General features: G+C 42.4%; 1 protein-coding gene across 1 annotated transcript in view; it reads right to left on the bottom strand.

Moving 5' to 3' along the window:
• The window catches only part of GALNT10 (polypeptide N-acetylgalactosaminyltransferase 10), an 82,124-nt gene that overhangs the window by 19,839 nt on the left and 39,747 nt on the right, over positions 1-22,538 (bottom strand). Inside the window, exons 4-7 of the mRNA XM_068205977.1 lie at positions 19,654-19,820; positions 3,317-3,502; positions 1,587-1,770; positions 576-693 (exon numbers count right to left, since the gene is read on the bottom strand). Of these exons, the coding sequence (XP_068062078.1) occupies positions 576-693; positions 1,587-1,770; positions 3,317-3,502; positions 19,654-19,820 (655 nt within the window). The remainder of the gene's footprint in view (positions 1-575; positions 694-1,586; positions 1,771-3,316; positions 3,503-19,653; positions 19,821-22,538) is intronic.

Raw genomic sequence — 22,538 nt, 5'->3', positions numbered from 1 at the left:
TTAAAGCCCTCCACTGACCAGCTCAGTCAATCAGTTAGTGGCACAACTGTCCTCAGGCCAGGCAGATAATGACTCAAAGTCATTGCCAGCAACAGTATTGACTCCAGTTGTTGAAGATTTCTTCCTGGCTAAGTAATAGCTTGAGTTCCTCACAGCCAGGGGTCAGCTGGCTTGACTACAGACAAAGCTGTTCTCCTCTCTGAGAACTCAAGCTGAGCACTGAGGTCCTCCTGGAACTGGAATCCTCCTTCCCTCAAGGAGAAAGTATTTCACCATCTTGCCAGAGTGAGCACTAAGCACCCCCAGAGGCAGAGAACTCCACACCAGCTGACTTACCCTTGCTGGGAAAAGTGCTTGCATTGGAGCTGTGACCACAGAATAGGGACACCCCAGCTAATCCTGCTCCAAAACTCACCCTCACAGGTCACTGCTCACATCAGTGCTGATTCTTCTGTGCACTATCTCACTACTCCCAGCTCTTTCACCTTTAGTCACACGCAAAAGGACAAGACAGATCATTCACATTCTGCGCCTCAGAACAAATTCTTACTTTTCAAAACAAAAACATGGCTCACCTTAAAGGATATTTCATACTGCTCTCCTCCCCATATCTCCAGACCTGCATCATACCCTCCCAGCTCCCAGAACCACTTTCTATCGACTGCAAACAGTCCTCCAGCCATTACAGGAGACCTTAAGGAAAAACCAGACTCCATATTACAAACACATTCAAAGACACAGATCTCTAGCTAAACATTTAAAAAACAAAGCAAGATTTGACAAATATTCTTTTCACCACCCAGTGTTCCCAGTGCCTTTACAGCCCCACCAGCCCATCAAACAGTTGTTTTGGGGTTATCTGCTGATTTCCCACTTGCAAACGAGGAGGAGCAGACCAGGCTCCCTTCAGAACCCGGTAATGCCTCTCCTCCAAGCATGGAGTTGACCATTAAGTGACAGGACACCACCTCAGCCCAAGGGACCTGTATGCTCCACACATGGTGATCTGCTTCTGTTGTAGGATTGAGTCTTTGAGTTTGACCTCAAAAAGTGTTTTATTGGTTTGTTTTTTTTTTTAAACACTGCAGAGTATAAAGGACAGCAGAACTGTCTCAATGCTGGCAAGCACAACAACAGCAGAGCACAACTTGATCAGATTTACTTCTGCAGTGCACTGTAATAATCAAAATTGCTGTAATTATTCTGCTTAGTTTTCTTCTTCCCCCACCTGGGAATGACACATAACCCACCATTGATTTGTTGTTTTTGGCAGAGCATTAGGGATACTAAGTTATGTTTGAAAGATCTCAGTAATAAATGACCGCATGAATTGTTACACATTAGAGATTTCAATGAAATGTTAACTTCTGCAGGAATTAACGTGGCAAAAAACAGCAATGAAAAGGAGAGTGTTCACAGCTACTATACAATGCATTTCTTTTAAACCAGCAAAGCAAACAGCTGCCAAAAAAGCAAGTAGCTTAACACCAGCTTCTGGCTTTTGCTACGCTGAGGAGTAAACCAACCCTACAGCAGGGTGTTATTTCATTAGCTGGCTCTTAGCACTCTGCATTTCAGTAACTTACTCAAAGGGATCACTGGGATCAGGTTTCTGTAACTCAGGAGGAATAGGGATCCTCTTGTAATACATCTCCCAGTCAAATGCCCCTCGCATTGCATCTCCAGCCTGAGTCTCATATCCAAAGTGGTCGTGATCAATAACATCAATCATTGGGCAAACGATAGTCTTGCGGTTTCGGGCAATGCGATCTGAAGATTGGAGAAACATGTTAGAAAACCTGCACCAGCTGGTTCCTTTCACCATGAAATTACTAAAAAAGAGCATCAAAATATGAAGTTGTCTAAGAATGACACAGTTTTCTTCCTGTTTCTTCTCTCGTGAGCAGATGCTCCAATTTATATCAATTTATCTGCTACTTCTGCAATCACTGAGAGAAAAACACCAGGCACCCATCACCCAGAAGCAGAATGGGAAGACACAGCCACACTACCACAGAGAAATGACTGCCAGGCTAAAACCAGACTTCTTGAACTTGGTGAGCAATCTTCATTTCCACAAGTGACCAGGATGTGAACCCCTTCTGTGCAGATCCAGATCCAGGGAATAACCCACTGCACCACCCAGCCCTAACTGCCACACCAGAATCTGGCAGGAAGCATTTCAGACTAATGGCCTAAGTACTCTCAGCAGGCTCAAGAAATGCAAGTGTTACCTCCTCCCCTCCAACCTTTTCTTCCAACCAAATAATATAACACAGGATAAATTCCTGCATAAACATCTGGAATTTCTTAAATACTTTGTTACTGAGACAGTCTCTTGTTGGAAGTTAGCTCTCAGAGCAGAAGCAATAAAATGATGTTTCAGTTTCCAAAACACATCTCACAGAAATCCTTTCTGTGCTTTAAAAATCACAGCATCCTCTTAGTGTTCTCATTTAAATGGCATTGGAGCTAATTCTGTCCTCCCTCCCTGGGGTTCATAAGTCTGCAAATGTTTCAAACTATTGCCAAATATAAACGGTAGTGAAAGCAACAGGATAACCATCCATCAATCCTGCAGGAAAATATGACTCTTTCTTAAACCTCTGCTTGTCTATTGTTGCCACAGCCAGTTTGAGAAAGTCACACCTCAGAGAGCTCTGACAGGTCACTGGCAGCAGGGCTGTGAAGGAGTTTGGTACTGGCCAGAGACAGACAGGCACCAGGAAGAGATGGCACTGTCCCTTCAATTAGTCATCCTTGAAAGGAACTGACACCTCCTCAAAGATGGAGTGCTGCCTTGGAAAGGGGTGCCCATGTTCTACAAATACACACCAGCAGCTCTCATTCACAGTAAGTATTTTTCACAGCCTTGCAGACTATGAAGTTAAATATAGTTGTATAGGAGATAAAACCCTTAAAACTACTCAAAAACTGTATGTAAAAATCTTTTCTGTATCATAAAGCCATTCCTCTCTGGAAGCTGTTGAATGACCATGTGATAGTTTACTCTTCTAGCAAGCTGTAAATTATTTAAGATTTCATTTAATGAGGAAACAGAAGAATATGATTTCTGCTCTTTAATTAACAAAAGCATATGACAGGGTTACTGCACAGTGCAGGACTCCCAAACAGAAAAAAATCTTTATAATCTGTATAAAAATCTGTAGTACTCAACACTACAAATTACCAACAATTCACTCGAGTCTTGTGGTTGGTTTGTTCTCTCTTTTATGATATTTCATCTCTCTTTTATCCACTGACAGCACGCGGGGAAAGCAGCAGGTGGGAATAATTTCAGCAAGCCCCCACTCACCTAGCAGAGGTGGCAGCCAGTTGACGTTGGCCTCGCAGTGGGAATCCAGGAAGGTGATGACGTCCCCGATGGCCACCGAGGCCCCCAGCATGCGGGTCCTGATCAGCCCTTCCCTCTTCTTGGTCCGCAGGATCCGCACGCTCGGGAACTGGGCCATGTAATCTTCCAGGCGCTTCTTCAGGTGTTCTGGGTGAAAAGGAGACATTGGGACACTGGAACAAGCAATTCCTTAAAAATGCTGTTCTGTCTTTACCAGAAGGAAATGTCTTTGGAGGTATGGCCTCAACAGGTAACAAATGCAGCAACAGGAAAAAGGAAGTAAAACTTACTGCTTTTAAAGGTCTAAAAATAACTGCCTAAGCAAGACTTTTGAGGATGTTCCAAAACTTTAGAAGCGATTAAACAGATGAGGGAAAAAAAAAAAAAACAAAAAAAAAAAACAAAAAAAAAACCAGAGAGTATAGGATGAGAAAGAAAGCAGCAGAGGAAGAGGAAAAGGAATAAAAAAACAGCTGGCAGACCTTGAGCCAGGATTCTTGGACACTTGTGGAAAACCACGTTAACTTAGAAAAGACACAGGGGAATTCATTTTCAGAAGTAAACCACACTCAAGGCATTTAAGTTCTGTGTGATTTCTTCAAAGCACACAACACAACAATCTACTCATGCATAAACAAAAACCAGGAAAAAGCCTAGTCAGACACCCCTCCAAGCTGCAAGGCAGGCACAGCCACAGTGTGTATGGGGATGGCTTCCTCAAATGCTTATCAGAGGAGATTTGCATTTAAATATGGAAATATTTACCCAACTGAACATGGACTGGAGCCACATCTGAATTAACACAGTGGCAGTCACCACAATTGACAAGAATTCAAACAGGAGAGCTGCAGAGAAAGATCACTGAGTGATCAAAACAATGGACAGCTTGTTCCAAAGTGGAGATAAAAAGTTTGGTCTGCATAACGAGACAGGGGAACCCAGCTGTCTTTACATCAAAGAGTGAAGCAGCAAAGAAAAACCTAAAAATAAGCTGAGCTGACGATGGCCTCATCACTAATGGGTTGATCTTTCAGGCATCTGAAGTTTTGACAGCAAAGCCCATTCCGAGGGTGCCAGAGATTGTTCATTAACGCCCCACAGCACCCACTGCAGTCAGCAACCGATGCAGGAAAGAAGCCTCACTAAACAAAACTTAGTATCTTACATCTAAGCAAGAAACTCTTAAAATCTCACACAACAAAACTTGACTAGAGGCAATTACTGAAATACAAATAACCCTCTGAGGGCATTTGCCTTTTGTAGGGACCACATCCTCTCCACTCTGTACAGCGCATCTTCCTCAGCTTCCAAAGGAGGCATGAAAGGCGGGGGCTGGAAAGGCCAACAGCAGGAAAGTGTCCCTGAACAGGGCACCAGAGAGGCTGGGCATTGGAACAACTCACTGAAAAGAGCAAAGGAGCAAATAAATTTAACCTAGTTATGAGCTCTCCCCCTTGTGCTGACCTGGCAAGTGTGAGAATGGTCAGACACCCTGTGGTAACACACATTCCGTGCCTGCTCTTTGAAGCAGCCATCATGTGCCTTCCTTCAAACATCACCCAAATACACCTCCTTGCTTTTGAGGTATTCCCAGCAAGCTCTCTGCCCTGTTCAAAGCTTTGTTTAACATTCCCCAGGATTTTATTTCATAGATCCATTTTAGTGTTTTGCCTGACAAGTGTAATTGTCTCACAATATCTACATAGGTTTCCCTCTCAATAGAGCCCTTAAGACTTCTTGATGTCTAGTGTGCTTTTCCCTCATCCTTTTCAGGTCTCTTCTGAATAGATCCTCTCAAGCAACCAGAAATTTTGTCCACTCAATTACAGATTTTTCAAATAAGGGCCTTCCACAGAGACTAGACATATTATTAGTGCAGCTGCCTTCTTCCTGAGGCAGTGGGTAGACTTAAAACGAGAGGAGAGAAAAAAAAAAAAAAAGAAAAGAAAAGCTACCACTGTTTAACATCAGAGCTCATCCCTTGCCATTGTTAGTTTGTCACAAAAGATTGTTTCATTGCAGAGAACAAATAATCCTCACTTTAAGCATAAATCAGCTAAACCCAAACCAGGATGCAGACTTTACTTAATGTACCCAAAACAAGATAAACACAAGAGTGGCTGCTGGTGCTCGTTATAATAAAGAAGGGAACCATCACACAAGAAACTCTCAGTCTGATTTCCCTAACAACAGCCAGAGATGGATAATAGCAGAAGACACTTGGAAGATCAGACTACATAATACATACATTATCCAAGCCAAACCTATAAAGCACTGGAAAGTCTTAAAAATCCACAGCTTCAAACCAATGGAAAATATAAAGAGCCTTTATTCAGCTCTTTATTTTGATTAAAATGAGGCTATGAAAGATCCCAGAAGTTTGCCTACCACATGTGTGTTCATAATTTCCATTTTAGCATCACCTGCCTTTCTGAACTGTTCTGATTTGTGGTGCAGTTTCATCTGTGGTGACACCTGGGGCAGCTGAAGTGACTCCTCTAGGGACACTAGCATGGCATGCTCAGCCTGCTACCAAACACAAGAAGGTCCTGGGATCTGGTCTCACACACACCCCAAAAGGTGAACAGAGGCACTGGACTTGGCCATATCAGTTGTGATGATGATGATGGCTGCTCTGCTACACTGACTGAGGACAGGGTGATTTGTATCTATTGATGAACAAGCAGCTAAAAACAGAGATGTCCCCATTTTTACAGTGTAATGGGGAAAGGAAGGCATAGGAGCCATGGAGTTTTCTCAGGCAAGTACTCTGCAAAGAGACAGCAGAAAGTCTAATCCACTGACTTCTCAATGCATTCCCAAAAGCTGGGTTTGGTTCTTCAGCACTTCTTTACTTCATTTCCATAGTAAGAAAACACCAAAGCCTTCCATGCTTGCAGCGAGGAGCCTGCTGTTTGCTGCACTGGTAAAGTGCCTCACACGTCAGGAATCATGTCCCTGATGGTTTGGAGAACAAGGAAAAGCTGCAGGTGTTCCAGCAGCACCTGTGCACTCACACTGCTGCAGGGAACACACCTGCTGAGGGCTGTCCTGCAGGATGATGCTCAGGTGAGCTGTTCCTCCCAGATGCTGCAGAAAAATCCATGTTTGGTCACTGCATTTTTTAAGATTAAGACTTCTCTATCATGAACTGCAAGTGGGCAGAGTTTATTGCATCTGCTTTGCCTAACTGAAGAGTCACAGACCTTTGAGCAACCTCACAATATACAAAACTCAGTAAAATGTGGTTTTCAAAGAGATTTTTTTAATTTCCTTATCCTTGTGCTATTCCTGCCACACGGCCTGGCTTCTATGCACCCAGATAGAAAATAGTTATTTCCTTCTATTTCAAATATTGTCCCAATTAAGCCAAATTTTGCTTTTAAAAGAAAATTAAAAAAACCCAAACAAGTGTCATTAACTGCTACAAAATTTAATGAAGCTTTAAAAAAATATATTATGGAATCTTGTCACACTGAGTAATTTTTATTACAAGGGCAATTTTCTTTAATGAAAGTTGTTAGGTGAACTGGATGGATTCCAGTGGCTGTGCCTATGCTGGGCAAAGTAACACAGCCCAAAAATATAAATGAGAGTAAGATTATCTGCAGATTAAAAATTATTCTGGTAGTTTGCTAACACACTTGCAATAAAATTGATGTACAGTGTCTACATTAACAGTACCAGTCAAGAACCGCTGCTTTCTTTACTTTGAGCTGTAAATAAAGCTGTATGAAGACAGGAGAGAAGCTTTAGAAGCAGCCTGCTATACAGAAGCAGCCCTAAACTTTGCAAAATAAGGCATTTTTTCCCCCTAGGTCAAATTTCTGTGGTGGTCTTACTGTATTTCCTACTGGCCCTCAGATCCCTCTAGTCTGGTGACCACTTGTACCATGCCAAGGACCTTCCAAGACTGGAATTCCTCATACCCAGTTGGCTTTTCATTCCAATACTGTACTCTGCCACCTGAAGAGGCACCTAAGAAATTCAAACACAAGCATATGCAGAAGCTGGAGGAAGACAGAAGAGTCCAAGGAGTTTTTTTTTAAATAGCTTTTGTTGGTTTTTTTTTTTTTTTTTAATAGCTTATAGTCCCTGTAACAGCTCTGCAGTATTTGGCAGGGAAGGGAGTACCAATATTTGCCACAGGAAAGAAAACGCCAGCCATGACTTGAAACTATTAAAGTGATTTCTGTCCTGTGAAAGAACTATGAGTGAAACACTTCTTCCTGTCCTACCAGTGCAACATTTCATGGTTCATATGATAACATCAGCTTTGGCTTCTGAAATTTACACTGTACAGCACATCTGCAGCTCCAGGGCCTTTTCCAGATGTGCGTCATCAACCCAATCCAGAAGGAACAGCACTGCAGAAACAGCAAACATTCCCAGACACCTTCCCACGTTACTCTGATGCCATTGGTAACACCAAAGGTCCCTCTGCCCTACAGGATCCTGGCACCTGCTGAGGTGCTTTGCTTTAGTTTACACTCAGAAGCTTGAAGATGTGAAGATAGGAGAGCCACTGCCCTCTGAAAATCCTGGGAACCTCCCCCTCCCACTGAAGGGCACAGGAGGACAGGACTGGAGGATCTGCAGAATTCCATTTTAGGCAGAAAAGGACCGTTTCCCTTCTCTGCAGGTTGTCTTGGCTGCTTTCCAACACCAAAGCCTCAAGTGCCAGCATGCATCTGGCATTTGTTTGCAGGTTACCCCAGCCTGCCATCCCACCCTCCCACACACAGACACGCTTGTTGAAGATTACAAATGAATCCATTCATTTTTACTTGGCTACTTGGCCCTAACGTGCTGTTTAACAATTTAAGAACGAATTATACTTCTTCCTGAATCCATCATAATGTGCAAGCCAGGCCTCCCTGAAATAGAAGATTCTAAATCATTGAAATTAACTTCTCCTCCTGTTTTGGTGCAGATGAGTAATCCTTTGAAACAGCAAAATGTGCTGTTATCCAAACAAGCAACACTTCCACTAGTTTTAATTTTCTTTCAGTGTTTTCACGCTCTGATCACTGAAGTTGGTTGGGAGGATAATAAATTGATTTAACAAATTGTACTATGAGCACCAGTCTCAGTAATAGAAAACTGATTAGGCTGATCACAGCTTTCCAAGCTGAATCTTCTTACAAAGAGGAAAAGGCTTGAGAAAGGAGAGAATTAGTATGTGTTGCTTCACTGATTACAGTTCTGGGGTGGACTCCAAAAGGGAAAGGGGCCCAGCTTCCACTGCCCATTCTGCATCAGTGTTGGGTCTCAGCACAACTTTAAAAACAAAAACTGAGGGGGGAAAGGGTTTCTGTGCATGGAACAATAGCTGAATGTGTACCACCCCACATGATAATACAGCATGGTTTGGACTTCAACAAAGATTAAGAGGGTTTGCTGAAAACCTTACTAGTTTTGTTCTCTTTCTAAATGGTTTCAAACCAAACTTCTGTTTCAGGCACAATAAAGTGCACAGAAGTGGAAGAATGGTGCCCAAGAAATAAGCCAGATTGTGAGTTAGTGAGGAAAAGACCACCAGGTGTGAGCCTGGGCTGTGATAAACTCAGGTGCATAAACTTCTGCTGTCCTGCCTGTGCCATCAATTCACCCTTCAGTTTGCCAAGGGAACTTTCTCAGTGCTTCCTCCACCCTGCAGCAGACATCCCAGCCCTGCTCAGGTATCCTTCAGGAGATGCTAGCACTGAATGCAGAGACAAAGGTGTAATTTTAAAATGGGAAAATGTACACTTACTGGAATTAGTATATGAATACACCCAGAACCCAAGGAAGGCTTAGTAGGTTGCATTTCCAAGCAGGGAAATACACAGGGAGTAATCATCTTAGTGACAGCACAACCTCTCAATCTCTCAGGAAAGTTTAACTTGTAAAGGAGTCTATTCCAACTGCTGCTTTCTGAGGGAATCCAGAAAAATCCATTTACTTATCCTTCCTTCATACTGTGAAGGTTTAAACACCTTCTATTCCTCGGGAGCAGTGCAGCCAACCCGTGGTGAATGCATCACCTCTTAATTCCTGCACACTGACCTCCTGGCCAACCCACAAGATCAGTTTTTCCCCTCTGCCAGAACCCATCTCTCCCAGGAGAAACACTCAAGTCATACTCATTAGTTTACTCTTCTCCCTTTTCATTAAATATGTATCAAGATTAAAGCACCCACTTAGGTTTTTCCCTCTTCTGTTGACTACATCTCATCTAAAGAGGGTATTTTGTGGCTCTCAGTGATTTCCTGTTGATTGCTTTAACCTCAGAGCTGCTGTGCTGGCACACACACGCTGGAGAGATGCAGGTTTTGGCCTACACAGCCTTTGTAGCTGCAAAACAGGGGTGAATTCCTTGCAGTACACTTAATATTCAGCTCAAGTTTGATGTAGCCATGGTGACTGGCAAGGAAGGGCATTATTGTCCCAAATTACTGCCTTCAACCCGAGCAATCTCTGTGCTCATCTTAAGGCCACACCAGTAGCTTTGTCTACCCAGTTGTTTAACCAAAGGAATGCTTGCACTCTCAAAATCTTTAATTGCCTTGAACCTACACCATCAACTGCTTTCTGGGCACTGGAGAGACAAGCATGGGTGCAAAAGCATCTCAAGAAGTTTGTTCCAAAGCCTTCTCTGTGCCCAGGGAGCGTGTCAGGACACAGCCACTGCTGGCAGCAACGTTCTGCACGGCGTATCATGACAGGAACCTAACGCCTATGAGCAGCAGCAAGGCAAAACCTGCCATCATCTGGACAGATGCAGGCAGATGAAGTGTTAAGACAGCCCTTATTGAAACATTTTGGAACATATCAAAGCTGCGAGATTAAAGCCTTAAAAGTCACTCAGTTGTGCTGGGAAAAAAAAGAAAAGAAAAGACAACAAGATGCCAAAACAAACCAGTCCTCAGAGAGTTGGCTTTGTACATGAATAGTGCTGATAGAGGCAAAGAACTTCTTGGCCTGAAAGTATTTGCTCTGTACAAATCATCAGAAAAGGAAATATTCCAGAAAGAGCACAAGGACTGGCAGAGAAATCTGCTCCAGACTTTTGTCTTGTTAGAGAACAGTCCATTAGGCCCGAAATGTAACTCACATGAAAGTGGCTTTGATTTGGTAGGAATGCACCCCTTCGGATCCCACAGGTGCTGATCTCAGGTGTCTAAGTGAGGAAGAACAACTATGAAGCCTAAAATTAATTGCAGAAAACTACAAAGTTTTTGCTCTGGGGTTGCAGCCAAATTAGAGTATTGGAAAACTAACTGATAATCCTTCAGTCCTACAATGATGCTTAAACATTAATAACCATGAATGACAAAGCAGAAGGAGGTCTGTCCTGTAGTCTATGTTTCAGAGAACAGAAAACAATGTATTTGGCAAATGAAAAAATTAGCAATACAGCTGCAGGGAGAACACACACAATTGACTTGCAGTAACAAACTCTGCCATGGCAGAAGTATAATTTACAAACTCACACTTTACTCTTCTTCTAGACCTCTTCACCATCAGTTCCCAACACTCTGGTTTACTTCACTCACAAGAAATGCAGCTATCACAGTAAGTCAGTGACATCTGCTAGAAAGGTCAATAAATCCATTAAATCCTGAAGCACAAATCCAGGCCTGTTCACAGCTGTACTGATACCAAAACGAAGCCATCTTGTGGGCAATACCATTCTCAAGTAACACATGCATTTCATCTGGATGTCAGAGGACAGGGCAGGACTGATAGCTGAAGGTCCCTGCTTTTAAATCTGGAGCTTTGGCTTTCCCTGCCCAGCACAGTTAAACTCCTGTGCTCCATCAGTGCATCCCTGTTGTGGGTAACAGGCAAGAGTGCTACACTCAGAGAATTGTGTGCCATTTCCTTACTAAGGAAATATAACTGCAATTCAAACTAGAAAAGGAATGTGGCTTGGTTTATCCACTTTTGTTTTTCAGTTGAAGCAGCATTTAGCTTCCAATTTTCTCGAAGTGAAGAAGTTTCCACCTTTATCAAAGTCCCTGTGTGGAACAGCTGCTTTGTTAATATCACTCCAAATGCAGGTTTAAATAGCAGAAACTATGATTACCAGGAATAGATATCATATATGGGCAGAGGGTGTTTGAATCACATTTCTAATTAACTTCTATAGAGAAGCAGCTGTAAAGCATTAAAATGCTGATTTGCACTGCAGCTGGCAGATATCTAGATTTTTGACTCCTAGCAGATGAGGACATGTACTTCAAGGTGAGGAGAATGAAATTAAAGCTGTTTTCCTGTAAAGTTCCTTTAACAGAAGCTACATGTGCAGGGTTTCTTAGCAGCAAGCATTGCACTGAGATTTACTTAATGAGCTGTAATGGAAACTCTGCTCTTCAATTATTTATTTTTTTAAACTTCAGACTGCCAGACATCCTTCACTACACAATAATTAGCTGAGAAAGAGGTCACACTACACTTGACCTTTTAAAGCCACCTCATTTCCTTTCTGGAAGAATCTTTCAGTCACAGCAACTGATCTTGGAGGAATAAATACAAGATAATGAAAAGTAAACTGGTTAGTTAATTTAGGCTGTCACAAACAAAGCTGTAGTAAACAACTACAAGAGGCCCTCATGCTTCTTAAAACACCAGAGAATAAACTTTTAATGCTCCCCAGCCATTGCCTAATGAACAGTGCAGGTTTTAGACATCCCTTTATGAAGGGAATACATGAGTACAGACATTAAAGACACATTAAAAATGAATACTCAAAAAAGGGAAAACGTAAAATTGAATTTCATCCACATCTCACTCTGATCCAAAGCAGACTTTGTCACTGTTATCTAAAGTATCCCACACCCACAAGACACTGTCAGAAATGGAGAATAACAAATTACTCTCTTCTCATGAACAAAAATGAGACATCTGCACCAGCTTTTATTTTATTGCTCCCTTTGGTGCTCACTATGGAAAAGAGTGCTGGTGAGTTCACAAATTCACTCCTACACTCATGTCCCTGCTCTGCTGTGCTCCCTGGGAGTCATGCTGCAGTTTGAGACAGAAATTTGACATCGCTCCACCCAAGAAGAGCCAACCTTCTCCCACTCACCCAAAGGGAGATCTGTCTCACTGTCTCTTACTTCAAAGACATTTTTCATGAGTCTAAACAGGCCTGAGATGGTCTGCAATTAATTCTAACAAGGAAAAAAAAATCCTCTTTATTCTGTGACTTAATTAACAAAAATAATCTTCCTATCAGTTGTTTGGGACAATATTTACCACAACTTTTATGAGAGACCTTGAAAGCAACACTTCAAGGTTGTGGAAAAGCACAGTTGGCCCAAAAGAGCTTGGCTCTTCCTTCTTTTCGCCATGCTTTCTGGTAAGAAGCTTTAAGATGAAAATATTGATAATTCAGCAAGAAAGGCTGTCATCACTTTGTCCTAAGCACAGTTACTCCACATTCTGAGATGTACTAACCAGATGCACTTCAGTGCATTTAAGAGAAAAAAAATTACTTTTACAGTGCATGTGCCTAAAGATGAAAAGATAATCTCTTTAGCTGCATAAATCTGTTACTGTTCCATTTAAAGATCAAAAAGAATTCAAGTATTAAACCTTTTTCTATTTCAGATACTAAGAACATGATTTCTTTCAATTAAGGCCTGGCAGATGTGGTTAATGGAACAGAGCTGTATTTGTTATATACCTGCTGCTGCACCAAATGACACATTAATCACCCCTTGCCTTCTCCCTCACTAGACTACTCAGTGACTTCTGCCCTCCAAACCAAATTATGCTGCTCATGGTTCAGCCAAGTTACCTCACTCACATTTGGTTTTCCATTCAGGTTATCCCATACCTCCAGAATTACCTGTACTGCAATAGAAAGAGAGGTTTAAAATGTCACAGGGATTTATCTGTCAAGGGGAAAAAGAAGGATTTGGTTGCGTCTCCCCTCTGGTGTGGAAGGAATAAAAAAAATTTAAATGGTTGAAGATATAAATAGAATAGACTCCTCAAAAAAAAGTTTCCACAAATTAAGATGAGGTTCAAGGTAACAGAGTAGTCTTGGAAGATGAAGCTGAAATCCAAAATCTTCCTAATAACCACCCAAGGGAAAATGAGTTCCCCTACACATTCCTCAGAACAAAATTGTCTACTTGAAATCCACTGCAGCCAAGGATGTATTTAAGAGCCTAAATACAGATAGGAGGAGAGGACAGCCACTCCCTAAACCAGACTGTGCTTAATGTGAAGGCCAGAGGGTTCACTTTGCAAATGTCATTGTCATATTGGGTCAAACACATTCAATACTTGGGCTGAAAGCTGTTGTTGCCTCCCAGTGTCAGGAGGTGCAGGTTTTGCCTGGCTGCTCTGAGAAGGATGCTCAGTTTTCACATCTTGCCACTGTACAGACATGCAACACCATGGGCAGAGGGCCCAGCTGGGTTAACACTTCCAGAACAATCCTGATGTTTGGAGACTGCAGCATTTTCAGTGCTGCCACATCCAGCTTTATTACTGTACACAGTGCTTTGCATGTAACTCATGCTTTGGAGATGACTGATGCTGCAGCTCTCTTCGTCAACAAGGGACAACATTTGTTCTAAAACACTGTCATTTATACCAAAGTAATCTTAAAAACAAGTAAGAACAGGCTGTCACTCAGTATGCAAATAATTCAATGCTGAAACGTGAGTTTTATGTGAAATTCAAGCACTTAGCCACAATCACTGATTTCTGTCAAGTTCAGCCATGAAGATAAACCCCATGTGGTGTGTATCCTTTCCTCTGTGCACACAGCCAGCCCCAAGTGCACCACAAGATGTTTCTTTTAATGACATTCAGCAATTAAGTCACAGCCTCCTGCACACAGTAAGCTTCAAATGTCTTGAATAATTTTAAAATTTTCACTGCTGCAAAGGGCGAAAAGGTAAAAATCCTACCATGTCTGACATTAAGGGAAAGGCTGAAAAATCCATGATATCAGTTTGCTCCAGAAGCACATAAATGCAAACAATTAGTTTGTTTTAGAGGTATTCTTTTACAGGTGTTTCCTAAATAAGTAATAGGAGCTCTGCAGAAAAGGACCTGGGAGTCCTTGAGCACAAACTGAAGCACAGGAAATGCTGGTTAAGCATAAGGCATTTTTTAAATTACTTTTTTTAAACTAGGTCACTGACAGATTGACTGAACAGCAGAAGAGGTTCCAGAGAGACTTTATGGAGTCTCCATCCTTGGAGATTTTCAAAATTTGGGCGAATAATAAGATCTGAAGAAACCTGCTGTAGCTGAGCAGAGGGGTTGGGTTAGATATCTCCAGATTTCCTTTCCAAACTCAACTTATTGTGATTCTGCACCTGTTCCAGTCCCACCTGTACCTGTAAGAGACCTCTCCTCCAAAACAAAGGAGTTTGCCTTCTGCCTTTCACCAGGAGTGTTTGATGCTCCACTGCTGTGCTGGGCTACCAAATACCCACCAGGTGAAAAGCAAAGAACATTCTGACCAGCATCCTGCAAAGGGATGTGCCACCCCCTGCTCCTCCAGCTCAGGACTGATCATTTATTACTGAGAGACAGAGGACAGCTTTACATCTGTTCATGCAGACACAGAGACAGCTTTTACAGCAGAGGTGTCCACAAGCTACAAGAATTAGGTGCAGACCAACAACTCATTTAATACATGACAGACCCTAGAGCTGAACAGCTCCATTTCTCACCACAGCAATTCTGCTGCAGGTCCAGGGATTGAAGCAGACCCTGAAGAACCAGGAACTGCCTGCCTGTTACTTGTGGCCAGCTATCAATAACAAAATGCCATCAGAGCTGACAGAAAAACCTGCAGTGTTAACAAACTGACCTGTAATTCCACTTCAGTTCTCCTCCTCCCATTTCTATGATAGAATAGAACCCAATTCCCACTCAGCAGCATGGTAATTAGATATTCAAAAAGCAAACAAATTTCACATGACAGTCACCAGGAGAAAACTGATATACATGGAAAAAACAGTTTAGTTTACTTAGGGCCATTCTGGTAACAACAGGCTTGGAGGGATGCAATTAGTACCCTGCAGGCCAGCATATGAAAAGGTTTAATTTAACCTATCAGACCTAAAGAATAGCTATAGAAATTAAAAGTGAAGCCACAAATCCACACAAGACTGCCACAGCTAGGAGTTCCTATATTCAGGAATTCTAGACTGGTAATTCACATGTGTTGCATTCCAAACTCTGCTTATCCACAAGGGGAGGCATTATTTTGGACCACCCTGCAAGAGCTGAGGTTCATCAAACCCATGGAGATCAGTCTGTGGCTCTCTAGCAGTTCTCCACCATGCAGGAAGAAGCAGCCAGTGCTGGGCAGGTTAATTCTTATTCTCCAACAACAGTTTGCTGAACTGGTGTCTCCCTCTTCAATATAACCTAATTTCTTCTGCACAGAAAATCCCTACAAGTGTTCTGAACTGGGGAGAAAGTTCTTACATCACTCGTAATCAAGTTTGTGGGGGAAAAAAGCATTATAGCAGTCTTAATGCAATGATACACTGACAGCAGAGACTACCAACAGAGAAAGTAAAAACCAGTCCTGCAATATTCACTCTGCTATGACCAATGGCACATGATGGAAAGCAGCTCCTTTTAAATCAACACAACGTACCAAGGGAATCCCTACAGAGGAAGATTTAAGTGTCAGGAAGGAGCTGCTGGAGGTGACAACGTAGTCTGCAGCTGAAGGCCAAGGGGATGGAACCACCACAGCCACTGACAGGAAGCTTTTCCCACAGCACTCTGGCTGACACAGAATCCTGCACAAAATCTGGGTGAGGTAAGGCTCTAGCCTTTTTTAGATTTGGACCATTTGCATTATACTGCAGGCATACAAAAAAAAAAAAAAAAAATCAAACCATTCCAGACAGCAAGTTGTTCCAGCACATTTTGACTTTCCAAGTACAAAGCAAAGGAAACATTTAAAAAACATGACTTGTAAAGCTTTTGCTGCTCCCTGTTAAGATTTGCTGTCATCGGGACAGCACTTTTTGGATGAAAAATGTTTATTGTTAAAGGTCACAGAGTTGTCTCTTTCAAACGAATTAAGAAATAAATGGCTGCTGACACTTCCAGATGATGATTCATCTGTCCAGGAGCTCCAATAATGCACAGCCACAGCTGCCCCTCAGGTTTGCTGCAGATCACAGCAGCCACCAACTAACCCAGAAATCTGTCTTCACTCTCCTGTCACTCTGTTAGCCAACTTCTCAGTCCTCTTTGTAGATACACCAAAATTCCTTACACTCAAGCTTAAAACCAGACGAAGAACTATGAAAATAACATCTGTCAGGAAAAACACTGTTTGCAGTAGCCAGGTTTCCACACTTACTGTTTCTATTATTACCAAAATCCTCTTTTCTTCATGTGCAGCAAAGGTTCCCTGTGTATGAGATACAGGGATGAAGGAGGCTGATGGATCAGCACCAATAGCACCGTTCCCAGAAACCAGTGAAACAGCAGAACAAGAGAGAAACATTCCAGCACCTCAAGGGCAGCTGGCAAACCCCAGCACTTTTAACCCCAGCACAGGTCAGCACACAAGAAATGCTGGCAGGAGAAAGAGAGAGAATCTCCTTGCCAGGGAAGGTCAAGCTATTGAAGAATATTCTTTAAAGAGTTATTAAAGCTCTGGAGGTCTGTTTAGACAACCCTCGAGTGAAAGGCCAGCATGAGATACAGCAGAGATATCCATGTTTTATCTTGTCAGAGTAACATCTCCATTAAAAAAAATTAATAACAGATTTTTATTGAGTGATTATCCTTTCCATCCTTGGCTTTTCACTGGAGTTTATGGCGACTATTTACTGATCTCTCCAGGGAAGGAGATGACATTTACTGTTCCAACTATGCCCCTCTGATCTCAGCCCTGGCCTCTACTATCACTACATCCAACAGTGATTCTGTAACTTTAAAAGATGCTGCTAGAAATTTAGGGCACTATTATTTCAAACAGAAGCACAGAATTGTTGAGGACAATACAGAATACTTTGCAGACAATGCAGAGGACCAATAATTTATTATTTGCAAAGAAAAATCAAGAAATTTCTTCTCATTCTTTCTGTTGCTCTCCAGTTCTGTGGCACAGCTGTGATGATCATCAGCTTGGATGTGGAGTTCTTATTATCTGCCCAATTTAATCATAAGAAACAGATAACCAGAGCAGTTGCCTTACAGTCCAAATCCAAGAATGTACTCTTTTCAAACATATAACATACAAGTATAAGTTTTCCTGGAATTTCTGCTCCTTCATGCATTTCAGTTTGATGCATTAAACTATCAATTCTCAGTTACTAGGTTGAAGTGTTTGTCCTTTAGGTTTTTGGTGAATTTTTTTTTTGTTTGCTTTTTTTAACAATGAATAAATTACAACCAGAAATTTTGTAACCATCAGCCTTTCAAGTCAAGATCATGTGATTAGGATTTAAGAGCCCCCTAAGACTAAGGATCTGTTTAAGCCCATTGAGGGATGTGCAAGCCAAGCCCAGTGTGGTTAAGGAAGAAAAGTGCAGATACAGAACTGACAGCACTGAAGGAAAGATGTTTCATCCTAACCAGCAATTGTCCCAGTGTGCAGAAATCAACTGTGCTAGCAGGAAAATACTGGTTTAAAAAAAAAAAAAAAAACAAGAAAAATCCCCCCCAAAGAGAACCCCCACACCAGTTTTTATTAACACACTCTTTGCATGAGTGTTATTCTCCTCCCTTGACAATTCAGCCTACTGTCCAGTACCTGGAATCTTTTATATCCATTTATAAATAGATGCTGCACACAAATGAATCCCAGCTACTTCTTGCAACCTTTGTATGAAAGATGGAAGACCAAGGGAGAAGAGCTTTTGTCTTATCAGAGGCAGGTGGAACAGAGAAAAGCGAGCTGGACAAACAGCACAGGTACAGATTGAGGAGCAGGGGTGGGGCCAGGAGGGTTCTCCTTCACCTGATCAGGACATATCTAAAGAACAAGGAAAACAGGTCCACAGGAAACTAGATTTCATCACTTCCACATCTCTGAAAACAAACCCATTTGTACAATTCACTTGTGGTTACAGCATGAGCTTGTCTAATTTGCTTCTAGATTGAGAAGCAATAAAAAGACTTTGTCAGGAAAGTAGGTTTTCCTTCTCCTCACCTTAGCCTGAAAATTCTCTAAAGAAATGCTTATTTCATGTAACATTGATTTGTTCAATGCAGCACACCTTGCTTGCAAACTAATGAGAGCACTTTAGACCAAGTACTAAAGCTGTTGGGCAGTGCCTATTTGGAAGCCAGTATAGGTCAGAACACTAAATATTCACAAGCTTGTTTCCAAGCTCATTTAGGAGCTTCCCAGGTGTCAGGTTTCTGGAGATGTATCCTTTAGGAGCTGTACAGAAAGCTCTTTTGCCTCACTTGAGTAATACCAGTGGCTTGAACTCTGCAGCTCATAAAGCTAAATAGTCTTAGTAACTTTAAAGGAGAAAACAAAGTTTCTAGATTTGATCATAACCCCTCAAAGTCACTGTGCCCTCTTCAATATGAGTCAGAGGACTTCCCATGGGATTTCTCCACCTATGCAGTGTCTACATGACAGGAGCATTGATTTCTCCTTCACTTGCCTTTTCCACCACAGCAAGGGTGCAAAACACAAGGCAAAGGGCAGCTTAATTTGCATCAGGCACCATTTAAGTGGCTCAGAAAAAAAAGATCTCAGCAACTACATGTACACATTGCTGCTGCAATGACAAGTGACTGCTCTGGGCAGTGCAGTACAGAATATAGAGGGAAGTTCCTAGCAAGGGAAAGAAAAGGTTTGGATGTTACACATTTACTTTTCAGGAACACAGAATTCATGAGAGAGGCAAACCAAATTATAGGCAGCACCATCTGGGATGGAAACCTTTTGTCAAGGATTCTTTTACATGTTCTGCATCAAGAAAGAAAAAAAAAAAGTAGAATGCAAGGAGTGAGCTATTTCCAGCTCTTGGCTATTTTTTGTTATTTCAGGAGTCAACATTTAACATTTTACATTAAGGGCTACACAGGCCCTTAGCTGAATATTAAAACCAGCTTCCCTGGCTTTTGATATTGCCCAGAACACAGAACAGTCCATGTCAGCAGCAACTAAACCAGCACACCCTGAATATGGAACATGAATTTTCTGCTTTCAAATGTACCAGAGCAAGATTGCCCTGAGCTCTGCTGCTGGCAAGTAAAAAACCTCAGGTGATCATACACATATTTGCAAGTGCAGTGATCCCTTAGGCAGGGAAACTTGGTGGGATGTCACATAGAAACAACCCTACCTCTGTCACTGAAGTCATCCACCAGCACGATCTCTGCCACCAGCTCGGGCGGGGAGCGGTTCAGGACGCTGTGCACTGTCCGCAGCAGGGAGGACCAGCCTTCGTTGTGGAATGGGATTATCACACTGGTGTTTGGGAGCTTCTCCAGGTACAGCTTGTTCTTGCAGCTGGGCACAGACAGGGCAAGTCAAAATGTGCTGCCAGAACACACCAGAGACACCAAAAAACACCCAAAACACACCAGCACTTCTGTATTAATTACCAGCAAGCAACTTAGTTTGTTCTTTACTCCTCAAAATGATGCAGAAGGCATTAGTTTTCTTACTTTTGAAATAGGGGTAATGAACTCTTGCCTTGTAGGGCAGTTTTATTAATAAAATTCTGCAGTATGAAGTGCAGTGTTTACTTTCCTGAAGGCGTGGCCATAAGTGGACTTTACACCTGGTTAAACGGCTAAACTCTAAGGCCACACAGCGACCCAATGTAGTTAAAAAACCCAGTAGCTCTTCAGTAGGGGTCAAAAATCTGTTCCATCCCTGGAGCCCCCTGTGTCCAGAACAAACCAGTGCTAGCTGTGTGAATGGAGGTGTGTGGAGGGTACAATGACAGGGCCAGCAGGACAAGCTGCCCTGTGCTCAGGAGCAGGGCAGGGAGGTCCCACGCCGCTCCCTGTCCCTTGCACAGCCCCAGGCTGCTGTGCCCTGCCAGGCCCCTGGGAGGCTGTCACTCTGTGCACAATTCCATGCACACAGGCACTAATTCCTTGCCCCGGCCCCCGGAAGGGCAGACAGGAATGAAAGCAGCTCTGGCAGTGGCAGCTTTTTCCTGGTACCTTTCCCAGGGCACAGAGGAGGATGTACCTATGCTATACAAGCTCAATACATCTGTGCCTACAGGAAGTTACCCTGGTGCCTGTGTGAGAGGACAGTAACTTATTCTGGGTGTAATGAATTGTCCTGGGGTGCTGCCAAGAGCCTGCAGGCTGTGGCTGCAATGCACAGATGCAAGATGCAAACTGAAGCTGCAGGGACTGCTTTCATCCAGCCCTTGGCATTGCCACCCTAACCTTCTTCCAACAGCTACTAGCTACAGCTCTGTTCCAGTATGAACTAAGAGCCCTTGAATTGTTTCTAACTCTTCTTAAAACTGGAATCCTCTAATTTTCTGACTAACTTTAACAAGTGGAAAACTTTAGCTATTAAGTTTAACCATTAAGCGTGGAGAGAAATTGCTTCCCTTCAGCTACTGTATCTACAATTGCTTTACAAGTCCTGCAAAATTAGTATTTAATATTAAAAACCCTAGAGGTGCTTAAGTAAATGTTATCAGGGGAAGACATGACTGTTGAAACAAACAATTGTATGTGTGCACCAGGCAGAGCCAGTACATGCTGTGCCCCAGCTCCCTGAGTCCCACAATTCACAGAAAGCAGAGGTGACACGTTGTTTGGTATATTAAAGTCCACACCAACCATCTCACACATCAGCTGCTTCTTTGCCCTTCCCCACCCAGGGCAGCTGTTGGGCAGAAGCCCAGCTGTGGCCCCAAAGCTTAGGGCAAGGCAGATGTGCATTTTTCCCCAGGACACCTTCTCCTCACACTCCCTGCTGTCTGTGGGCATGACTCCAAACTCTCTATTGCCTCACTGCATGTAAGGGGCTCTAAAACACAGCTCCCTTCTTTCTGGAATACTCTTTATGGACTCGTAACTTTATGGCTAGGTCTCAGCCTAACTTTGTTATAAACTGCCCTCATCAACCTCTCCAGTAAGACAAACCATACCATTTCATGTATATCTTTTTTAAGAATGCACAGCAGATCTTTCCAGTTGTGAATTCCTTCTCTGCACATCCCCACTGTGGGTAACCCTGCCCAGCTAATCCCAGCACCCATTAGGCACATGCTGTGTATCCACTTCTCAAGGCCCCCACAATTACAGTTTGCTGTGCTGGGGGAAAGGATTTGTCAAGGAACAAGCAAACCACTGCAGCAGCACCATTAATCACAGCTTAAGTCGTTGGTGTCCCAGACACTTCACTTATTAATTCTATCTGGGGCTGGAGTTAGAAGTTTCACATTTTACAGAAGTTTAAATAGCAGAATTAGCAACACTGAGTCGCAATTCCAGGAAACACTGGAGCATGTGAGGCAGCACATTAAACCCTCAGATAACAAAATACTGGCATTATCTGATGCTTAAGTTCCCAGAGCCCAAGGCAGACCCTGTAAATAGAGGCCAGGTAGAATTTACATTGGTAAACTCAAACTGTATTTCCTAGAACTTGAGCATGGGCTGATCCACAGACATCTTCAGTTACCTGATTTATCTCTATGTTTAAAAATTTCAGCTGCATGCCTAAAATATTTATGGTGTTACACTCACTACTTTTTTTTATGTGTTTATACTGAGCAAGGGTGTCAAGCTAGTGTATTTGATTAGTTTGCTGTGACAGCTGAAGAGGTAGTATCTCAATTGTGCAGTTAACAAATTATAAAACCTGACTTCTGGAACTTGTAACTTGTGAATAAAGTAGATGTTGAATTCAAATTTATTAAATTGTGATAAATACAGCTTTACACAAAAGAATCTTAGATTCAAATGTCTAACAATGCTTTCAGATTAAGAACCTCACAAACAGTATTTAAAAACCTCTCAGCTTTGTATAAACAAGGGCTAAGTCCTAACTGATGCACTTTTGCAAGAGAAAAACTTCTGGCTTGAGCAAAATCCAGTTCAACACCATCTTACAGCATAATGTCCAAAACCAAATGAACCCTAAAGTCAGCATTCCACTGGAACTCATTTCTACTTGTAAACCCTGATGAGGCTGCTTTTATGAGGAAGATGCCCACAAAAATAATCCATAAACCTGGTAAAACTCTTC

This window comes from Anomalospiza imberbis, chromosome 15, assembly GCF_031753505.1.
Source record: "Anomalospiza imberbis isolate Cuckoo-Finch-1a 21T00152 chromosome 15, ASM3175350v1, whole genome shotgun sequence".
Taxonomy (NCBI): Eukaryota; Metazoa; Chordata; class Aves; order Passeriformes; family Viduidae; genus Anomalospiza; species Anomalospiza imberbis.
Note: the sequence above shows the minus strand (reverse complement) of the source record. Positions and strands in the feature narration are given on the sequence as shown.